General features: G+C 39.3%; 1 protein-coding gene across 11 annotated transcripts in view; it reads right to left on the bottom strand.

Annotated features, from left to right (window-relative positions):
- Nucleotides 1-19,859, bottom strand: part of STXBP4 (syntaxin binding protein 4) — a 78,614-nt gene that overhangs the window by 4,663 nt on the left and 54,092 nt on the right. For 10 of the 11 annotated variants that reach the window (XR_010375426.1, XM_064467027.1, XM_064467030.1 and 7 more), the window contains one exon: nucleotides 15,395-15,452. The exons of the other annotated variant lie outside the window; for it this stretch is intronic. Coding sequence is in view for 9 of the 10 variants with exons in the window: in XM_064467027.1 (XP_064323097.1) it covers nucleotides 15,395-15,452 (58 nt within the window). In the remaining variant the exon portion in view is untranslated. The remainder of the gene's footprint in view (nucleotides 1-15,394; nucleotides 15,453-19,859) is intronic. 11 annotated transcript variants of the gene reach the window in all.

Raw genomic sequence — 19,859 nt, 5'->3', positions numbered from 1 at the left:
GGCTTAAACCCTACATTTGACATGCAGTTTAAGCTGCTTTATAATTTTTGGTAAGGTTCTATATGAATGGAAAGAACCTGATCAAGGCTCGGTAAGGACAGATAAATGGAATGGGCTCACTGTTAGCGGGTGGGAACGCTGCACACCTTATGATTGGTGGTATGCATGCTAGCCATACTGTGTGTGGGCAAGGCACAGCCTCTTCTCCCTTCTGGAATAATGTGTTCTTGGTAAAGGAAATAGCTTCTTTTCACTTAAAAAAATCTTGCTAATAAATTCACAGTTTTTACAGTCAAGTCAGTGCAAAGATGAATTTTGTAATATAAGTTCATTACAAGAACTAGCTGAAAAATATTGTGCGTATAATATACACCACAAAGGACAAAGAGCTCTTCTCACAACTTCTAACATATGGTGTGCCTAAAGCCCATGCCTATAGCCACCTTTCAGGTGCACTGGTTTAATTAAGTATGAAGTGCCATGATGGAACTGCTCTAGATTTACCTTTTCAAGTGAAAATAGATTTTCTCTTTCTGCCTTCAAGAATGCTCTCTTGAATATCCAGTTACAGAAACTGATACGTTAAAGTAGGAAAACGAGTCAACGTTGCACTACAATGTTCCCCTACACTGAATTACGGGCATGGGGATCGCCTCTCCAGTCAACACTATCATGCTATGACCTTACCTTCTGTTCACACCTTTAATTTCAGTATACTGAGCTCAGAGTAAGTTGGATATGATGAGGACAATACTGTTCACCAAGAGGTAAATATGATGCTAAGGTAAATCATATCTTGAGCTGCATTAACTAGATTAACCTATCTCTGAACTGGTAATCTGTGAATTTAGCCCCTACTTCAATTGAAATGACCTGAGTAAGGACCAAGCAAGAAAAACAAGGTGTGGAAAATAAAGGCCACAGTCTCAGTTGTTATCCTTAAAACAACGACGACCCTAAAAGCTCCAGCTTGTGTTAGAGCAATGCATAAGTGCTTTTTTTGGTCAGAGCAGCACTGGACGGCCTCCATTCCTTCATGAGGCTATTACAAAAACAAGCATCGCCTTAGTGGAGCTGTAGAGATCATTGCACAGAAGCTAAACCAGAGTGTAACTGAACACCATGTAGCTACAGAAAATACAGCGCCGCAGACACTGACCGTTCGCAAGTACAGCCATCATTTCATTCTGAGAAAGTGAATGCACCATTCTCACCAGGAATAAGAGCAACTTTCCAAAAGCTTCCGATGTTTACCTTTAGAAAGTCAGACGATAGCCACCATGAATATGAAGAGTCCTTATACATCTTTTTCTGAGAGATTTGTGAAAAAAATTCCATTTTAAGAGGAACTCTGTCTAATCAAGAACATCATTCCTGTTATTCCACAACACAGGGAAATACAGGTATTCATATTTGTATTACGAATATATGTTTGTATTTGTAAATATAGAGTGAAAAATGAATATTTCTGCAATGTTTTCTCTACTGCCAGGAAACACCATCTTTTTTTTTTTTTTTTTTTAATTAAAAAAGTCAGCATTATGGCTTAATACTGAAGATGTCCCTCTAAATTAGAGTCCCAGCATGCGGTTTCATTTATCTGCATAACGACAGAGAACTCCTGCCAATACCTGTGGATCATGGGAGCTGAATGAACTGGATTCCATCCATTCCAGCTCTGCCAATGCAGGATTTATTGCCTGCAGTACTAATGTAAGTGTTTATATTGCCTGCTTTAATCAAGCCTTTCTCAACAATCCATTACTGAATTTAAATAAGAACAACATTATTTTTAAATTTTACTTTTTCCCATGTGACTTCCTCACGTAGCGTGCCTTGACCTGCTGTGTACCTCCATCCTTCGCTCTATTTTCCTGTGAGCATGCAAGTATCAGTCCTGTGAAATGGGAGAATCTGCACAGGAGTAGAAGAGTTATGTGGAAAAGCATTCACAGATCTTTGATGTAACCTATTAAAAAATTCTTTGTTAAGTGTTTATTCTTCAGAAGATTTTCCTCCTACATACTTCGGGAGCAGGAGGCAAATGATAGCATGCCTGTCTTTCTGCTAACTGCTGTAAGAACTTCATCTTGGTCTTGTACAATTTAAATGCAAAATCTCTCCAGATCTTTAAGAGTGCCGAATTGTGGCATTGAAATAAAGATCCCAATTTTCTCTGTTCAATGACATAACAGTGTTTAATCACCGGTAGGGTGGAAGAGAAATCGTTTTAATCCATTTTCAAAATATTTGGGGCCAAATTTTGCTCTAATACCAATCTGCAGTAAACACTTCTGATTTGAACTCAGGTCTTTTAAACTTGCACCAGACGTTATCCCGTAGGACGCTTCTAGTAGGACAGTTTGGTTTAAACCCTTTGCCAAAATCCTTACTAGGAAAAGAACTCTTATAAATAAACATTAAGTCCAGATACCGTGTAGACAGACCCACACAATACGCACAGATTATTTAGGTACAGAATAAATGTATAACTCCCCCCACCCCGGCTATTTATTTTTAGCTCTCCAAAAGTGCTGTGGCTAAAGAGCTTTGACATAATCAGTCTGAAGAGATAATCCCAGATTTACTGGTTTGCAGAACATTCTTGTATTAGAAATACATCCGCTCTGATTTGTGTGTTAGGGCCAGCAATAAAAGTGAGAGGGAATTCAAATCTACCTCCGGGTTTTGCTTAATTGATGAAACTGTTTTGACTATTAAAGGAATATTTTGAAAGCCAGCATTACAAATTCTAAACGTAAAACGTTTTCCATTTGCAAATGTTCTTTTTCAAAAGATTTATTTCACTTTTTTTGGAGCAATTAACAATATTTAAAGATTTTTAGGTTTTCAAACAAGTGATTGCTATCAGAGCGTAGCCCAATTTATTATTAGAAAACAGAAACAGTTGATCTGGAAATATGTCAGTAGCTTAGTCTGTCTTTTTAACATCAGTAAATTGCAGGACAATTTTTAGAGCTCGGAAAAACAAAACATGAGAACACCGGGATTTTTTTTGGCAAAGAAATGGTAGCGAATTGTTTAAAATACCATTGTAATTGCCCTCCTTATGGCTCTTATTTGCATGCAAAATGATTTCTTTTAAAATGAGAGCTTAAGACAACCTTTTAAGAAAAGAATAATTCAAAGGAAAAAATGTCTGCATCTTTCTCAGATTTTGAGCATTATCAAGACATGCTTTTCACCTTAAATTGTATTCTCCAACTAGGGCCAAACTCTGGAGCCTAACAGGGACTCGTGGAGAGTCTTGCAGACAACACAACTGCTGTAGGTCACTGTGCAGGACGCTGCGCTACAAAGCAGTCATGCGGTATTCTCTGAAGCTAGGGGGTTTCTTTTTCCCATTTTGACATGGGACCACATCCTAACACCTGGCTCAATTTTTCCAGCACGCCAGGGTTATTTAGGTTTACAAGGAGCAATCTTGCACAAGATCCATTTGTCTGAGATCTGTTCAGGAGACAAGATGCAGCCTTGAACAATTAATCAGCCAAACTCTCACAATGACCATTATTCATTAGGAGCCAAATAGAATTTAGTTGTATCTGAACTTGGAAAGACAAATTCTGGCCTTATGTGAACCCTGTGCCGCTCCACCAAATTGAGCAGTACTGAAGATGAAAGTGAAAGCAGAACTCTGCTCCTGTGAAATACCACAAAAGCCAAGGTAGCTATTTTCCTCCCTATGTGAACACACCCAATAGCCTAATCCATTTGATCCACAGTGTTAATTTTCCTAAAATTTTATCCTATCTTATGTTTTGATTTCCCAGACTTCACTAGCCCTTTAAAATGCAGCGATGCTCAACTGAAGAGTATTGCTGCTTGACAGAGCTTTTACCAATCTGCGCGCAATCGAAAATTTTGGCACAGCCACTGGCACAGCGCAGTGCTGCTGACACCCGTAAGGCTGACACAGGAAACTGCACTCTCGGAAGGCTTTAACCTTCAGTACTTTCACTGTAGTTATTGAAATAATCGGTTAAAAATGTAGCAGACAGCACGGCTAGTTGTATGTGCAATGGGCTGGAAGGGGACATGCTCTATACGACCCCAAAATATATCCCATATTGTGCTGTTTTAGTTTCTAGACTGACATGCGCATCCCAGTGGGGAGTTCTGAAGAGACTGGGAAAGGCGTACATGCCATCTGCTAGATGAGTACCTCTACGGGGGACTACGCGTTCCCTCGCTACACGCTAGTCTGCGGCCCCCAAGCAGTGGTGGTTTGGAGGCCAGTGAGGTCCAGAGCAACAGGAAAATAAAGAACAATGCCACTGAATGGAGATCTTGAAACTTAATCCTTCATCCTGAGGTTGTATCATCTTCCTGGCTTGCTCTTGCACAGAATCGGTCTGTGCAGCTCTTTGCAGGACTACACGCAGCTCTGCAAGGTTGGCTTTAATCACTGCATTTGCCTTTTCATGCTGGGCCTTTCTGTTTCTGTTCCCCTTGTGCCTGAATAGCCTTTTGCTTTGCAAGGATGACTTTTTCTCTTTAAAACCCACTGTCCCAAATCTTGCACCTCTGAGAAGGTGCCCAGGTCGTTCACCTCTATTTTACTCCTACTTCTCTAACTTGCGAATGCAAGTCTCTTGGTCCATGATCAACATTCCTTATGCACCTTCTGAAACACTGCATAATAAAAAAAAATACCATCAAAAATAGATCCTGCACAAAAATAGAGCAGTCCTAGCTTGCACTAGACCCTCACCTCTTGCTAGGGTGAGGCAGAATTACCCTTCCCCAAGCCAGCAGGTGGCAATGGAGTATCTAAGGGAGCGCCAGGGAGCTGCTACTCCTGAAGGCAGAGCAGGGTAATTGCAAACCTTTTGGTTACAGCCCAGCCCCCTCCCGTGATAGTGGAGTTCAGATAAATACCATACAGCAAGATTTGGTACACTGGATAGCCTAAATGCTGGAATTGTGCTAATTCTGTTACCCTCAGATCTCTACCTGACGGTATTTACAATTGGCACAAGTAAATGGAACATATCATGTAGTTACTGGTAATGCATTCACATAAGCCTGTCAGGTGCAGTCCTAATTTTATGTAGGATTGCATGATTTTTGGGAGCAGAACTATTTCTCAGCTTTCCAGAGCCAGTGCTTTTAACACTTTGCTGTTGTCCCTTATTAATTTAAACTTGTTATTAATTTTTTCTTTCTTCAAACCAGTGTTTATCACGCAATAAACTCTCAGAGCTAGCACACACCTTCAGACCCAGTCATGATATCTGTCGTGTTTGGTATCCCCTTTGAAAATGCCAGAGGCTGGAACGCAGATGTTAAATGCTCTAAGGGGATCCCAAGTGAAGCAACTGGAAACTCGCTATTTTGAAGAGCAAATGCTGGGAGGCTCTGAAAGGAGTAACTTACTCTGAACTGTAACTAAAGGGTTTTAATTTAGCAGATAAGCAATTAGGAAAAAATCAAACAACTGAGTGACGTTGATGCCAGTATAATCAATCAATCCCGAGAGCATCCAGGGACAGTTTCCAGACATGGAACCTATAAGCATTTTGGGAAGGGTTTTTGAATTGTATTTATCAAAATCAGACTATTTAAATTAAACATTATTTTTTCTTTACCCTTTTTGTTAAAATTGGTCCCAGACCACACCCGCTTTCAAGACAACATTTCCAAGGGAACACACAGCACCTAATAGCAACCCACGAGATGCTGGGCAGGCCCTGGAAGATGGCAGTGACCTTAACTTGTATTGGCTGCAATAAGATCGAGAGCACTTATCACCTCTTGGAACTGTGTCCTAAGGCGACATAAATGTTTCTTTATTTCCCTCAGGGATCACAGATTTTGCTTGAGTATTAATTAAAGATTGAGGGGTATAAAGCAAAACACCAGAAGACAGTCTCGCTATTCATTCCTTGATTAAACCAATTAAACATTTGTCTACTAAGAAAAATCTGTGAGCCTGTGAGCAATTTCAGAAGGCAGTTATCACTAGGAAGAAGATTTATATAGCAAGTAGTGTCCTACATCACTAAACTGTCAACAATAAACAAACGGGCCAAACTAAAATAAAAACAGTAATAACAGCAGGATCTGAGCCAAGGCTGAATAAGCCCAAAGGTTTGAGTGACAGGATATGCAAACTTTTCACAGTTTTAAAGCCCTACCTGAAATCTGTCTCACCCCAGTATTAGCCCACTGCTATTACTCTAAAAGTGCTGTTTTAATATATGCAGTTACGCCTAATCCTGTGCCGCTAAGTGAACATCATAAAAATCCTGCTGCAGTATATTTGCAAATGCATCAGAACATAAAGATCAGCAGCGTTAGTTTTGTGAGGAATTGTACAACCAGTTTGCTCACTTCATGCCAGTCCTGTCTTAGCATCACAGGCCTAATATCTTAATAAAACAGATGTTGCAGACTTAGGCCAAGATCACAAGTTTTTTTCTGCCACAGGCTGGAGCATGCTCAAGGCTTATGTTTAAACTACATGTGTACTGAAATGAATTAAAGCCTAAGTCGTGGCTTAGGCCCATGTTTCAGATGAAACACACACTGATAAAACCTTGCTGTGTGTTGTTCTGCTTCTGACGGCTCTCCCAAAACCCAGGGAGATCTCAGAACCGATGATGTACGTGACTTATTCCACAAGTGCCAAATCCTGTCCTAACAGGAAAACTTAGTAGGAGTCTGAACTTCCACATTTCCAGTCCTACCCAGCAGAGGGAACAGAAATCAGCACACTGATTTCAGTGGGATTTATAGGTCTAGAGCAAAAAATCATTGCAGCTTCATGTATTTTCTCACAGAAGAAATTTTAACAGCTGCCTTATATGATAGGCCAGAACCTGGACAGAGCGTGCAGTATCTGTGGAGGCTGAATTAATGTTTCTCCATTTTGGTTCGTGATATTAAAAAACAAACAACCTCTCAGGAAAAAAAAAAAAATGCCCAACCAAAAGCAGCTTAAGGTCTTAACATTCTTGCATTACAAGCTCATATTATCACAAAATCCAATGCCAAGTTTCCTAGTTTTACATCTGACATTATTTTCCTTATAGTCACGCAAAATTATTTCAGTGAAAATCAGACAAACGGAATTCCCTAAAACCCAAGTATCTGGCAATCAACCGTTTCTAAACTTTAGAAATCACTTTGAATTTTCATCTTATCCTGGCTATCTGCAAGTCTTCAAGAATTTTTAGTTAGCAAAATGTCTTACACTAGATCACTGCTCTGTCTTTTCATGAGAAGTCTTTCTTCATTCAGCAGTGACTGTGAACAAAGAACAACCGGGGGGCACAATTTTCAGAGAGGATTATTACTTCTAGATATATTTATTCCCAGTGACCAACCTGAGACACAGCAGAGAGTCATGTACTTCAGAGGGCAGGCATTAGCACTTCGTGAAAATAAAAGTTCGCTGAGATGTCTCAAGTTGGTTATCCAAAAATCAAAAAGAAAAATGTCAGGATTACCCCAATTCCTACAGTTACATCTGAAAGTGTTTCAACTGATGTTAAGCTGACGGATGCAGAGCGCTTTGGATCATTATACATTCAAAAGTATAACAACAGCACTTGGTTAGTGCTGAGCCAGTTTTTTTAAATATTTGTAACTTCTTGTGACTATACGATGATTCTTTCCTCTATTTTCAGACAGGAGGACTTGAGGATCACAGGTAAAATGGAACATTTTCAAAAGCAACCTCTGTTTTTGAGTGATGTGTAAAATAGGAAAGGTCCAATTTTAAGAGATGGAAAGTAATTGCATCTTTGAACTCGGTGAAAAGAGAGCACTCCATGCCTCAAAATACCCAGTCCTACCCACAAAACATCACAGTTTTTAAGATGGGGACACCTACAATGATGACTTTGATAACTGATAACTTTGGTGCAACTAACTTGCCTACCGCTATGCAGGGAGTCGGCAGCAGAGCCGGTACTCGATCCAGTCCGGGGGAATTTTTATTGCACGTTCATGGTTTTTCTTAGTTTGCTGCTCTGAACTCACTGAAACAAATGTACAGAAGTTACTTCTCGATCAGCTCTGCTATGATTTGAACTTTATCAAACTTGATTTCTTCTAGGAAGGGCCACTCCAACCACTACTTAGATAACCTGCAGATAACTAGGATATTGTAACGTACTAGTATATACTGGAACGGGTCAGCAGAGGCGAAGCTGAACACACCTCACCTCAGCAGGCTGGGTTTTCAGCCCTTCCTTGATAATGCAGCAGAAATGTCTAAAGTCCACTTACCAGAGGAGCAGCTTTTTCTTTTTTTTTTTTTCCCAATTTATCATGCAGTAAGTAAAATCAGCTGTGATTTAGTTTCCTTTTTTGATGATACCTTTAGCTGTGGTGCTAGAAAACATCAATGTTTATACTACAGAAGTTCTTAATCTGTCACACATGCTTTGCTATTCATAGTTCAGTCATAAAATCATAAACAGTTTCTGTGAATGCCCAGCTTTCAGTAAAATTAATGATGGCTCCTTCCCAGTCAAACCCAAACAAAACAGAATATTATAAAATATGTAAGTATGATGAGCTGGCTTTACAAGTCATTAATTCATTCAATTCAATCAGAAGCCTGATTTGTTATGTATGATGTCAAAAGCTACCAGAACACGTCATGTGTGGGTTTTATTAACTGTATTTTGCAAGTACTGACTTTAGGCTCCTACTTAACATGAACCAATTCTACACCCAGCTGTGCTGGTCAGAGCACTTTCATTGCCTACTTTGTCACACTGAAGCACACAATGCTTACATGTGAAACTTCTGATCTTTAGATAAACTGCTGAAAGATAACCCTAAATCAAATATTACTGTCTCCCCTTTGGTATAAGGCAGAAAACATCACAGACCCTAATACATCTAAGGGAAAAGATCCCAAAATATTAAAATATCTGGGAACTTTTACTTGTCTTTCAGGAAAATTAAATGTAAGATAAATGTTCTTGAGGAAAATAACAGCTAATGTGGAATAGCTGGAACAGAGTCCTGTTAAAAAGCTAGAAAAACAGTGTTTACAGGGGAAAAATTCACAGCTGGTCCTTACAAACTGTATACATATGCAAGGAGTGGGTGGGAGTGGGAGGGAGCATAGCAAGGCCCTACCTAATTTTAGGTGCCAGTCTCATGATACAGAGCTGCCATATGTTAAAGGTGAACGTAGTGGGAGGATGGAAGAGATTAACTAGAATGGGTTTTCTGGGAAAAAAATTAGTGTCCCAGCTATGCTTTTTTATGCTGTCCCTGTGTGGTTCTAAAGCACCAGTGTATAACCATTAATTAATCAGCATATATGACACTTCACTGGGAGAGCAAAGTTATGTATAGACTCTTTCTCCTGTTTAAAAATCAAACCTCGGAGTTACTAACGCACCAAATCCATTCAGTGATAGAAAACGCTTCCTGTTCGCAGTGCTGGCACTTCCACGAGGACTTTAATGCCAGAGCGTACAACAGAAGTGAAATTTTGTTCTAACAGTGGTTACAACACTTAGTAAACACATTCAACGTTACACCTGAGCTAAGCCTGGGCAAAAATAGCCACACGACTAGCTTTAAAAGCGAACAAGAGGAACCTTCTCTTACTTGTAAAGCTTTCCCAACCTAATGCCTCCCAGCTGCCGGGTAAGTGCACACATACACAGCTGGAGGTAGGTGATACTTCATGAGGGCCCCTTAGCCCCTTTGTGTCTCTGGGTTTTCCAGATAGAATGTCTATTTGCGACAGGAATTTGTATTACAACATTGGTAATTGAATTTCTGACAACAGAAGAGCAGCCATGTTAATCATCTGGTAAGTGAAATTCATTAATATCTAACTTTTTTACCTTCATGTGGGGCTTCTTCAGTACCTCCAAGGTCAAGACGGACATTGGAAGAATTGGAGAGGATCCCGTGCAGGCTCACCAAGACTGTTAGAGAGTTGGAGAACTTGGCACATGAAGAAATGTTGAAGGAATTGGGTTTGTTCAGCCCAGGGAGAGAAAGCTCAGGGGATAGGGTGGGGTGGGGGTGTTTAATCAAAGTCTTCCGATACCTAAAGGATAGTTATTAAGAAAATGGAGGCACTCTTTTCACCAAGATGTATGGCAACAGACAAGAAGCAATTGCTTCACGGGAAATTCCGTCTATGTTAAGATTATATTCTTCACTGTGAGAACAACTGAACATCGGAATAGGGTGCCCAGACAGGTGGTGGAATCTCCCTCACCGGCAATATTCAAGGCTTGGTTGGACAGGGCTCTGGATAACTTACTGTTCAAGAGAAGGTTAAAGGAGGTGACCTCCAGACATCCCTTCCAGTCTGGACTTCTATGATTTTGTACCATGATTTTGGAATTGCAACAGACTGCTGAAAACCCCGCTAGGCTACTTTCAATTGTCACTTTGAGCAGATGAGGTCAGAATTTCAACTCTTCGTAACGAAACCGGCTGATAAGAACAGCAATAGAAATACCAGAAATAAATTGGTGAGGAAACAGACACCAGTACTGTGTTTCTATTGCACATTAATTGATGGGGCATGAATCTGGTGCTATGTATGAATGACTGGTTGTATTGCTACATGCAAAATAAAATAGTGCTTGGCCTCTCCGTGACTTTAAAGTACACCAGGTTATCTTAAAACATATCTGGGGCCAAACTCACCCTTTACTCTCCAGGAGGAGGAAAGCACAGCTACACTAACGACGAACTGATCCTGACCTTTTAGTCTACTGGTGTTATTTTTGTCCTGCTGATAACTGTTAATTTATATTATATTAATAAGACACTTGAACGTGCTTTTTTTTCCAATGCATACACTGAGCTGTAACTCAGAGAAGCTTACATTAGTTTGCTGTTTCATGGTAAACCTATAGACATGACCTTAATGCCTAGCACAGAATCATGCGAGGCTAAAAGGTAGTTTTTCTCACACTTGCCAGTACTTTGTGACCAACCTTAGCAACCTGAAAAATTTACAGAATCACAGAATCCCAGGTTGGGAGACACCTCAGGGATCATCTAGTCCAACCTTTCTGGGAAGAGCACAGTCCAGACAAGATGGCCCAGCACCCTGTCCAGATGACTCTCGAAGGTGTCCAACGTGGCCGAGTGAACCCCTTCCCTGGGGAGATTATTCCAATGGTGACTGTCCTCACTGTGAAAAATTTCCCTCTGGTGTCCAATCGGAATCTCCCCAAGATTACCGAGAGACTGAAATGATTTCCTGAATAAAAGAGGTGATTTCAAAAATTGTCTTAAGGTGAGTATTCATGGACAAGATACAGCTTTCCCTGGTAGGTACAGAGAGCTGTTCAGCCCCTTAGGAGTATGGCCAATAAATGTTTTATTCATGTCAGTTATTCACATAAGTGGGTTTCACTTTAGTGTGTAACACAAGCCAGCTGGTTTGCTTCTTTTAAACTCTCATTTCTCATGCACTTCATATTGCTACACCCCCTTCAGAGATATTTATGGAAATTTCACAGCAAGCTGTCTCAGGCTTATGTGCTATTAAGATTCCATTCTGGGGTGTTTACTGCATTAGATTTATAATATACAGATTTATGGACTCAGCTACTTGATGGCCCAATAAAGCACACTGGAACTGAAGGCAACCACTAATTAAAATAATATTTGATTGTCCTTAGCATATTGTAAAACCGCTGCAGATTTAAACAGAGCCATCGCAGCTTCTCTATAGCCTCCCAGCTTAACTGCATAATAAGAAAACTGACAATGCACATACAAGATCACTTTAATTGTGGCTACACTTTGGGAATTATAACATGTTTTTCCATCTGTTTATATACACGGAAATGGGCTGATGTTGAAATACTCTTAAGCCCCTCAGGGCCTCCGCTGTTCTCAACACCAAAGAATGAAAGGATTGAAATTAACAGCCAGAGAGAACAAGGTTACAGTATTAGTAGCAGGGCTGTGAAGTATCGACTATTCTGCTAATCCCCATTTAAACAATTAGATTAAATCCTGCTGAAAAGGATCAGTTGATAAGATGCACCTCAAGCTAAGTTCCTCCTAGAAAAGGATATTTTCAATGTTGGGCAGAATCTTCATCATGGAATCTCTACTGTTCAGTGTTTCAAACAAGGCCTTAGGCAACCCCTGCTCCTTGCTCTAAATAGTTAACTTTCTCAGACCGACTTCATACACGTTACAAAGTGTAGTAAGAGTATGAATTCTCAGGCATGCAAAGCCTGGCTTACGCTCTGTAAAGGCATTTGGAAACAGTGATGAAAGCAAAATAAGGAAATAGTTAAAAGGAGCATAAATTACCATGATGTTTTATTGAAGGGCTCAGTTAATTCCATTTTAATGACTGCATTAAGAGCTCTTAACACTACTTCAGTGTGCTGGCTCCATCCAGAAGAAAGGAAGTTTATATGCAGTGGCCATGAAGGGTGACTCCGTACCCTTCTCTGCAATTAAAATGGACAGATTTTCCTTGCCTGCCACGTGAAGACTGACGTCCAGAACCTTACAGGACAGATTACAGAAGGTAACAACGACGGAAGACCTGGGGCACTACCACTTGTAATGCTAGGACCATATTAAAAGGAGGGGAGAACATTCATGAGTCATAATCAGCCAAAGAGAAGAGGTGCAAAAATTCCTGAGAAAGCTTTTTCATGTGAACCACTCAATGCAGATCTGTAGTTCCAGCAAGTGGGGATAACATGCAAAACATCTGATGTTTTATACAAATCAGGGCTTCCACCATCTCGACTACCTGAGATTCTACTGCCGCTAATATGCATCTTCATCGTCACATCTGCAATAGTTCAGCATCCAAGTGCGGAACTTAAGAGAAATTTCCTGTGCATGTTCAGCAAATCTAGCTTTCCGCTGAGTCATCAAGATAAGTGCTTGTATGAGAAGCACAGAAACAAAAGCAGGAAAAAAAAGAGAAGGGGATGATGTTGCAGGAATGTGAGATTTCTTCTGTTCTGCTGCTAAATTTTATTTGCTATTATTGGTAGATAATACTATCTTCAAGCTCAGTTTCCAATTACGCAGCTGTAAACCTAGAGTATTGCAAGTGTTTGACCCAGAACAGAATCCAGAATCCACCTTAACTTTCCAACTGTCCTATAACGGCTCCCTGTATCAACAGATGGAGACCAAGGGAACAGTGCTCTATTTTAAGAGTTGCTCTTGTATTTATTTCCATTGCTATGAAATTCGCTTTCAATTCACTTTCATTTCCTAAGTTATTTTTCTACAATTTTTATTTTATAAATCCCATGTAGTAACCTACATCTGTCTGAAAAGAAAAGCCGCCCTTAGAGCTGGAATGCAGTATCATATATGGTGTGTTTGGAAACCTCTGCAGAAAAAACATGTCTGCTTTAATACATCTAGCCTGAGGCGCCACGGGGTGAGTCAAGGACAACGGAGCCGTTGTTTGAAAAAAAAGAAAAATAGAATGTCCCTGCTTTTCTTGGCTAGCTAGTACAAAAACTTCTGTGTTATTAACGTGACTTTTATAAGAGTTTGGGATGAAAGTAATTTTTATCTCACTGCAAAGATTTATTTGCTGCCCTTCCTGTCTTTTAGGAGGCTGTGGAAGTCCACCTGCAAACCAGTGTCTTCCTGGCACCTATAACAATTAAACAATATGCAAATCTCAGCAGCTAGAGTAACTAGCTATTAATTAAGCAATGATTCACGATATAGATGAAGGGAGATGAGTTGTATTTTTCACCAATTGTTTCAATCTTCTAGAGGGAAAAAAAAATATTAAATTAATTTTCACTATATTCTGGAATAAAATAACAGCGTACTGTCCAATTCACTTCCTGAAGCTTCTGGGACATCCAACAGGACCTACTTCTTTTTCATGTATTTTTCCTCCAGAACCAGAGAACACAACTGAAAAAATATCTTTCCTATAGTATACACCAAATTCTTACAGCTTTTATCAGGCAGGCCTTTTACAAAGGCTTTCAATTCTCTACCTGCAAGCTATGAGCAGGATATAAACCATACCTCAGATTTGGTTAAAAAAATAATATAATCTTTTTTCATTTTTTGTAAATAATGAATTTGCACTGCATTTTTTCTTCTAGTCTTTCAGAAAAATGATCACTAAGGAACTCTTACAGTTAAGGAAAGGCAAAAACAAGGGCCAAAGCTTAGTTCTTCCCCCCCCCATAATTACACCTTCAAATGCTAACTGCTTTAAAAACTTCTGAAGAGGCTTTCTTTATGCTTTAGACACTGCATTATTGTAACATCTTATTAATGTCACCTTTCCTCTAGTCTCTGGAGAGTTTTGAAAAATGACTTTGTTGGCAATATCTTCTAATAAATCACCAGTAACGCCTGTTAGAGACATAGTTTTCTGTAATTTTTTGGGGGGTCATAATAACTGCTCACTGTTGCAATGTCTGTCCTGAGCACCCGTCTGTGAAATTCAGCGTTAGTTAATATAAGTATTTCTCATAAGCCAGCTATGAATAGTACGGCTTTATCTTTGGCAACCTCTTGAAAATGTAGAAAGCAAACCCTATGGAAACCGTAGGTATAATTTTCATAGGGTAGAAATCAAGAACAGAAAATCGTGTATGTGCAGGACATGCAGAATATAAGAGAAGGCTTTCGCACCCAGTGCAGCTTCAGGGGCATCATCACTGGAACAAACGTTGCTTAGCCTGCAGACAGCGATACCGTGAAAGGGCAATTTTCTGATACACAGGTTAGTAAGCCTCCATTTAGCATCTTAAGTGTAAAGTCTAGGCTATAATCACTTTTCTCCTAAATGAATGGTAAGGCAGTTGGAATTCTCTTGATCATTTTATAAATATAACTAAATGCTTTCAGTCCACCCTCTTGCAGCGACAGAATAACTTATTCCCACAAGGGAGCAGGATACAATGTCAAAAAAACCCTATCAGTAACTTTAGATTTAGCTGAAACCAGAGCATTCCCTTCTAAAAATCTAAAAGAATTCTAAGAATTCTTCCACTTCCCCAAAATATAAGGGCATTTTTAAAATAGATATTTATACTTGTAAACTATTTAAAGGCTGAGATTTTTTTTTTCTTATCTCCTGGGCCCATTCTAGGGTGAAACGTAACTGGGGAAGTTCTCAGCATTGTAGACTAGGGTTGTCAAAGATATCTGAAGGGCGCAGAGACACCGTTCTCACTAAATTTCACCTGGATTTGTGACTAAGCCCCCTAGGACCCTCTGGACAGTGAAGTAACGAAAACCAGAAAAGAAAAAGTGATGTTGGTAATAAAGATGTATATAAAACATATGACAGCTTTTGCTATTTTACTCATTTTTCCATTAATTCTAGGTTTAAAAGGGTGTTTAGTTTGATGTGGTTTTATTTTAACTCTGACCCGTTTCGCCTGGAACTACTCACTTGATAAAGTATTTGATTCCATCTGCTGTATAAGCTTCTTCCCATCCATAAGGCAGACCTAGGATGAAATGAAGAAATAAGATGTCTCTCAAAGCATAGGTGACAGAAACATAGGTTTGAAGTGGTGTAAGTCAGAACGCTGTCATTTCAAACCATGTCATAAACAGATTATAAATGAATTCTTGCTGGTTTTGCAATAGATAATAACATAAACAATACAATTTAAGAAATATTTGCTGTGCTACAAAGCTATAAACCATCTGATGATACTTCCAGGAGCAGCATTTCTTTTGCAGAAGCTGACAGTCTGGTCAAATTAGAGCGTAGCAGTTAATTATTTTTGAACTTTTTCTTGTAATTTACACCTATATGAAGTGACCAAAAAACCCGCCGTGCCTGTGGCCTGTTTTGACAGCTGCCTCATACAGATGCTAATAACCGTATGAGGTAGAAGTCTGGGCAGAATGAAACCCTCTGCTCTTTGGTTTATCACCAACTTTTGTGTTTATGCATAATTCTTTGGGAATTTAAACACGGATGCCAAGGCACTTAGAGCCAGGTTCAGAGAAAATATGTACAGATATTTGTATGTATACTTATCTCTGTCTACATATCCTGACAAAGGTTAATTTACTGAACGCATTGCTTGATTTTGTGACGTACAGTAATGTTTCTCAGAGTTGAAGTATGTCATACTGGGAAGTTTAGCATAAATGAACATATTAATTCTGAAAGGGCGCCAGGTTTATGTGCACTAAGAAACTGTGCTCTTTTCCCCTTTTGTAATTTCCAGTCACGCTCATCTTTAAAACTCAACCGTGGACTTTGTAAGTCCCGTCCATGAGAATGACGAGTAATACTATTAGTAGGGTACTATACTATATCACTTTTAAAATTAATTTTTCATGGGAAATGTCTACCTTCTTTATTACTATTTGTTCAAAACCAAATGCTTGTAGAGTTTGAAAAGTGCTGGGGGAAAAAGGCATCAGTCAATGTGCAAAAACACTCCTGATGCATGATTTTGTGATACTATGCTGTAACATAATGAAGGAAAGTGCAAGGTCCTGAAAAACCTCCCTTTTTTGCAGACCGGAAATATACATACAATTAAAATATGCATGAAAATTTGTTCTGCAAGTGCTTTAGCTTGAAAGTCATCTCGAAATGTTAGTGTCTTAGGAGTTAAACTATTTTTGTTCAAGCCACAGTATATCTCAAAGACCAGCTCATTAGAACCATCTGTGAGCCTGCTTTAGATTGAAAACTTTTATTTGGAAAATGTGCTGGACTGCACGCACCATATGATCTTTGAAAGCTGCTTCATACCAAGGCATGCCCTCAGTGCACACAGACATTTCTTTGGAAGTTCTTTCTTAAAAGGCTCGTTTTCTTTTCTTCCATCATCACACCTTTTCCCTAGTGTGGTCCTTCCTTCTTAAAAACCTGGAAAGGGATAACTTCAGGTCCCAAAGACACACAGAGTTCATTACAGCTACTGAATCATGGCTTGGCGCAGGGAAGCAGGTACAAACCAGCTGAGAAGTAACTATACCTGTAGGCACCAAGTGAGGAGCAACAAGTCGGTCTACCGAAACTCCAGAATTCAGAAACTTGAGAACTGGTAACTGCAGACCAGCACCATAACACTGTTTAGTACAGCTTGAAAAGCAAAAAGCACGTTGGATTAATTTTCTCCTTTCACTTTTACCCCATATTAGTCACTTATCTCAGGCTTCTTCCATTTTCAGTTTAGCACAGATCTATACAATCTGTTCCTCAAAACACGCCACCTACTACCTTTGAGAGAGAATAAACCACAGCTACTTCTCTCTAAATACAAGGTAGTCGCTTCCTAACAATTTTCAGGCTCTGATTCCTATGAAAGAAGGAAGAAAAGGATGTTTTAAGTTATAAATATGCTAGACATGATCACTAGTTCTTCCTCCCTCTCCCACAAAAGATGAGACCTTTATTTAACATGGATATTTTCTAATGATTTAAATAGCAATAGGAGTCAACATTCAGTTGCTTCCACCTGCCGTGGCCTCTCCCCACTCCCGCGTGCACCACAATAAATGATAACGGACTTGCTTAGTTATGAATAAAACCTCAGCATCTCCTCTGTGCTCACATGGATCCCTTACTTCACCTGCTTCATTCATCAGTGATAAATACACTTTTTTCACTAGTAATTTGATCAACTTATATCTTTTTTTTCCCTTCTAAATGAAGAGCGATACATAGGTAGCAATAACTGATGCTCTGCGTTCTTTTCTTAACCATGAAGACCACGCTTTTTGAAAACACTGAATACATTTGTCACCTAGAAATGAAACTCTGGAGATATCTCCACAGCTTTATTTGCCTGTTTGACTTTAAATGCATTAGACTATATCCTATCCACTCCTTACATGTTTCAAAATTCCACCTACACCTGCAGGGTTTTTAATGCCTTTATTATCCACTTTTACTCTTTCTCCGCTAGTTTTTCACTGCTGTTCCCTTTACTCTTTCCTTCACTGTTAGATTTGTACTTATATTTCTCAGTATTTCCCATGGTAGCCAGGAGGCTCTCATGTTTTGCATCGTATTTCCCTAGACATCATCTTTGCTTCCTTCAAGCTCACTTTGTCCATGAATCATTCATAAGTTGATCTACTTCCTAGTGCTCTACTTTTTCACACCCTCCAGGGTCAGATTTGTTGCCTGTCCTAGGTCTTGCTTTGAAAGCCTGCTAAGCTCTCACCTGGAATAAATGGGAGGCAAAGAACCTCAAAGAGTGGGAAATAGTCTAAAAGATAAAGGATTTAGTCTATATGAACTCCAGAAGTCTTAGGTTTCCTACATATTTATCATTTCTTCTGTGAATTGCTACAGTCTTTGATGAAACTTCATAAATAATACATCTCAGCTGCAGTTGTCGGCATATATCATCTTAAAAAATTACAATTTACAATATCTAGAAGTATTTTCAGTAGAAAATACAAGCTTCTCTCTATTCAAATATTTGTGATTATTCATCTTTTGCAAGGTAAAAAAAGTTAAAACTGCAAAAGTAATTATGCATGCAAAAGAAGTGGAATACAGTCCAAATAGAATAGTCTCCTGAGAGGGTGCATGTTAGCCAAAATACATTATAACCTACCATTATATGCATTTATTTAGGGTTAATGCAAAGGAGATTTCTATAATTCTATGTGAAAAACAACAAACCACTTGCTGTTGTTTGTCTACCAGTAGCGCTGCAGCTGGTCACAGAGCAGCAAGGCAGTATCCCTGGTGACTGTTTACGTCCTCAGCTGCAAGATGCCTGCTGTGATAGCCACTGTTGTAAAGCTAACATTATATAAAGCAGAAAGGGAATGAAACCCTAGGGCAAACAAAATTTTCCTGATACTTGATAAAGCGTGGTTCTCGCCTATCTTTATCACTTCCTTGGGTTAACAGGACAAAAAACATGTACCAGCATTGATACTTGGTTGGTTGCAGTAAGTAGGAAGATAAACCTCAGCCCAAATGATAAACTTGTATGAAGCGATAGATGTTGAAGATTGTGCCCATTGTTTCCAAGGCAGAATGCATACACCGTCCCTCGTGCTTCAGCACAGCCTCCCTGCAATAAAAGCTGCCCGCAGCATGATCAAAGCATGTCCCTAAAGGAAGGGGGAAATACAGAAATTAGGAAAAACCCCCATTTCACTGGGCAGTTATCAAACCTAGAAACTGTGCATTAATGTAGTGGGGGTTTTTTCCCCCTCCAATAAGTCAGTTAAAAAATATTAAACAAAAAGGAATGTAGAGGTCAGCAGATGAAACTAATAAAAGCAGATACCACAGCATGAATATTCAGTTGACTCAAAACTGACAGTTATTTCCCTAACATCTAAATACTGCAGTCCAAAATGGTTTACTTTTCTTATTTTCTGACAAAATTACTCAAAAGACATGAGAGATTTAGAGCCTATAGTAAGAACTAGTTAAAAATTTACTGTTCACTAGGATTTTACCTAGATTTGGAGAAAGTGGGACTGTTTAGATGCATAAAGATAAGTATGTCCTGAAGTGCTCTATGTTGGCCTTAAGGCCAGACTTTAAAACCCTGCTTCCATTACACGCAGTCACACAAACATTACTGATGAATTTGCAGAGACTGCTTAGGGATAGGTGCCTACCGGAGGCGTAAGCTCACCCTCAAAACTCTTTTGTGAAACACAAACTTCTTCCCAGCACTGTTCACAGCTTTTCATCCACCATAAAAAGGACGTCTGGCTACAGCTCGTTTCCTGTCAAGGCTAAACAATCTTGTGGCCGTATCATTAAACCACTTTGTCTGGAATTAATATGAAGTATCAAGCTTAAGGGATGCAATAGCTATCTGGGATTCAAAAGCCACATAGTATTAGTATTCGGTTTCACAATGAATGTATTCTTTAACCAACAACAGAAATAAGGATGTCTTTTT

Source organism: Phalacrocorax carbo, chromosome 16 (genome assembly GCF_963921805.1).
Source record: "Phalacrocorax carbo chromosome 16, bPhaCar2.1, whole genome shotgun sequence".
NCBI lineage: Eukaryota > Metazoa > Chordata > Aves > Suliformes > Phalacrocoracidae > Phalacrocorax > Phalacrocorax carbo.
The sequence above is the reverse complement of the archived record's forward strand: the minus strand, read 5'-3'. Positions and strand labels throughout refer to the sequence as shown.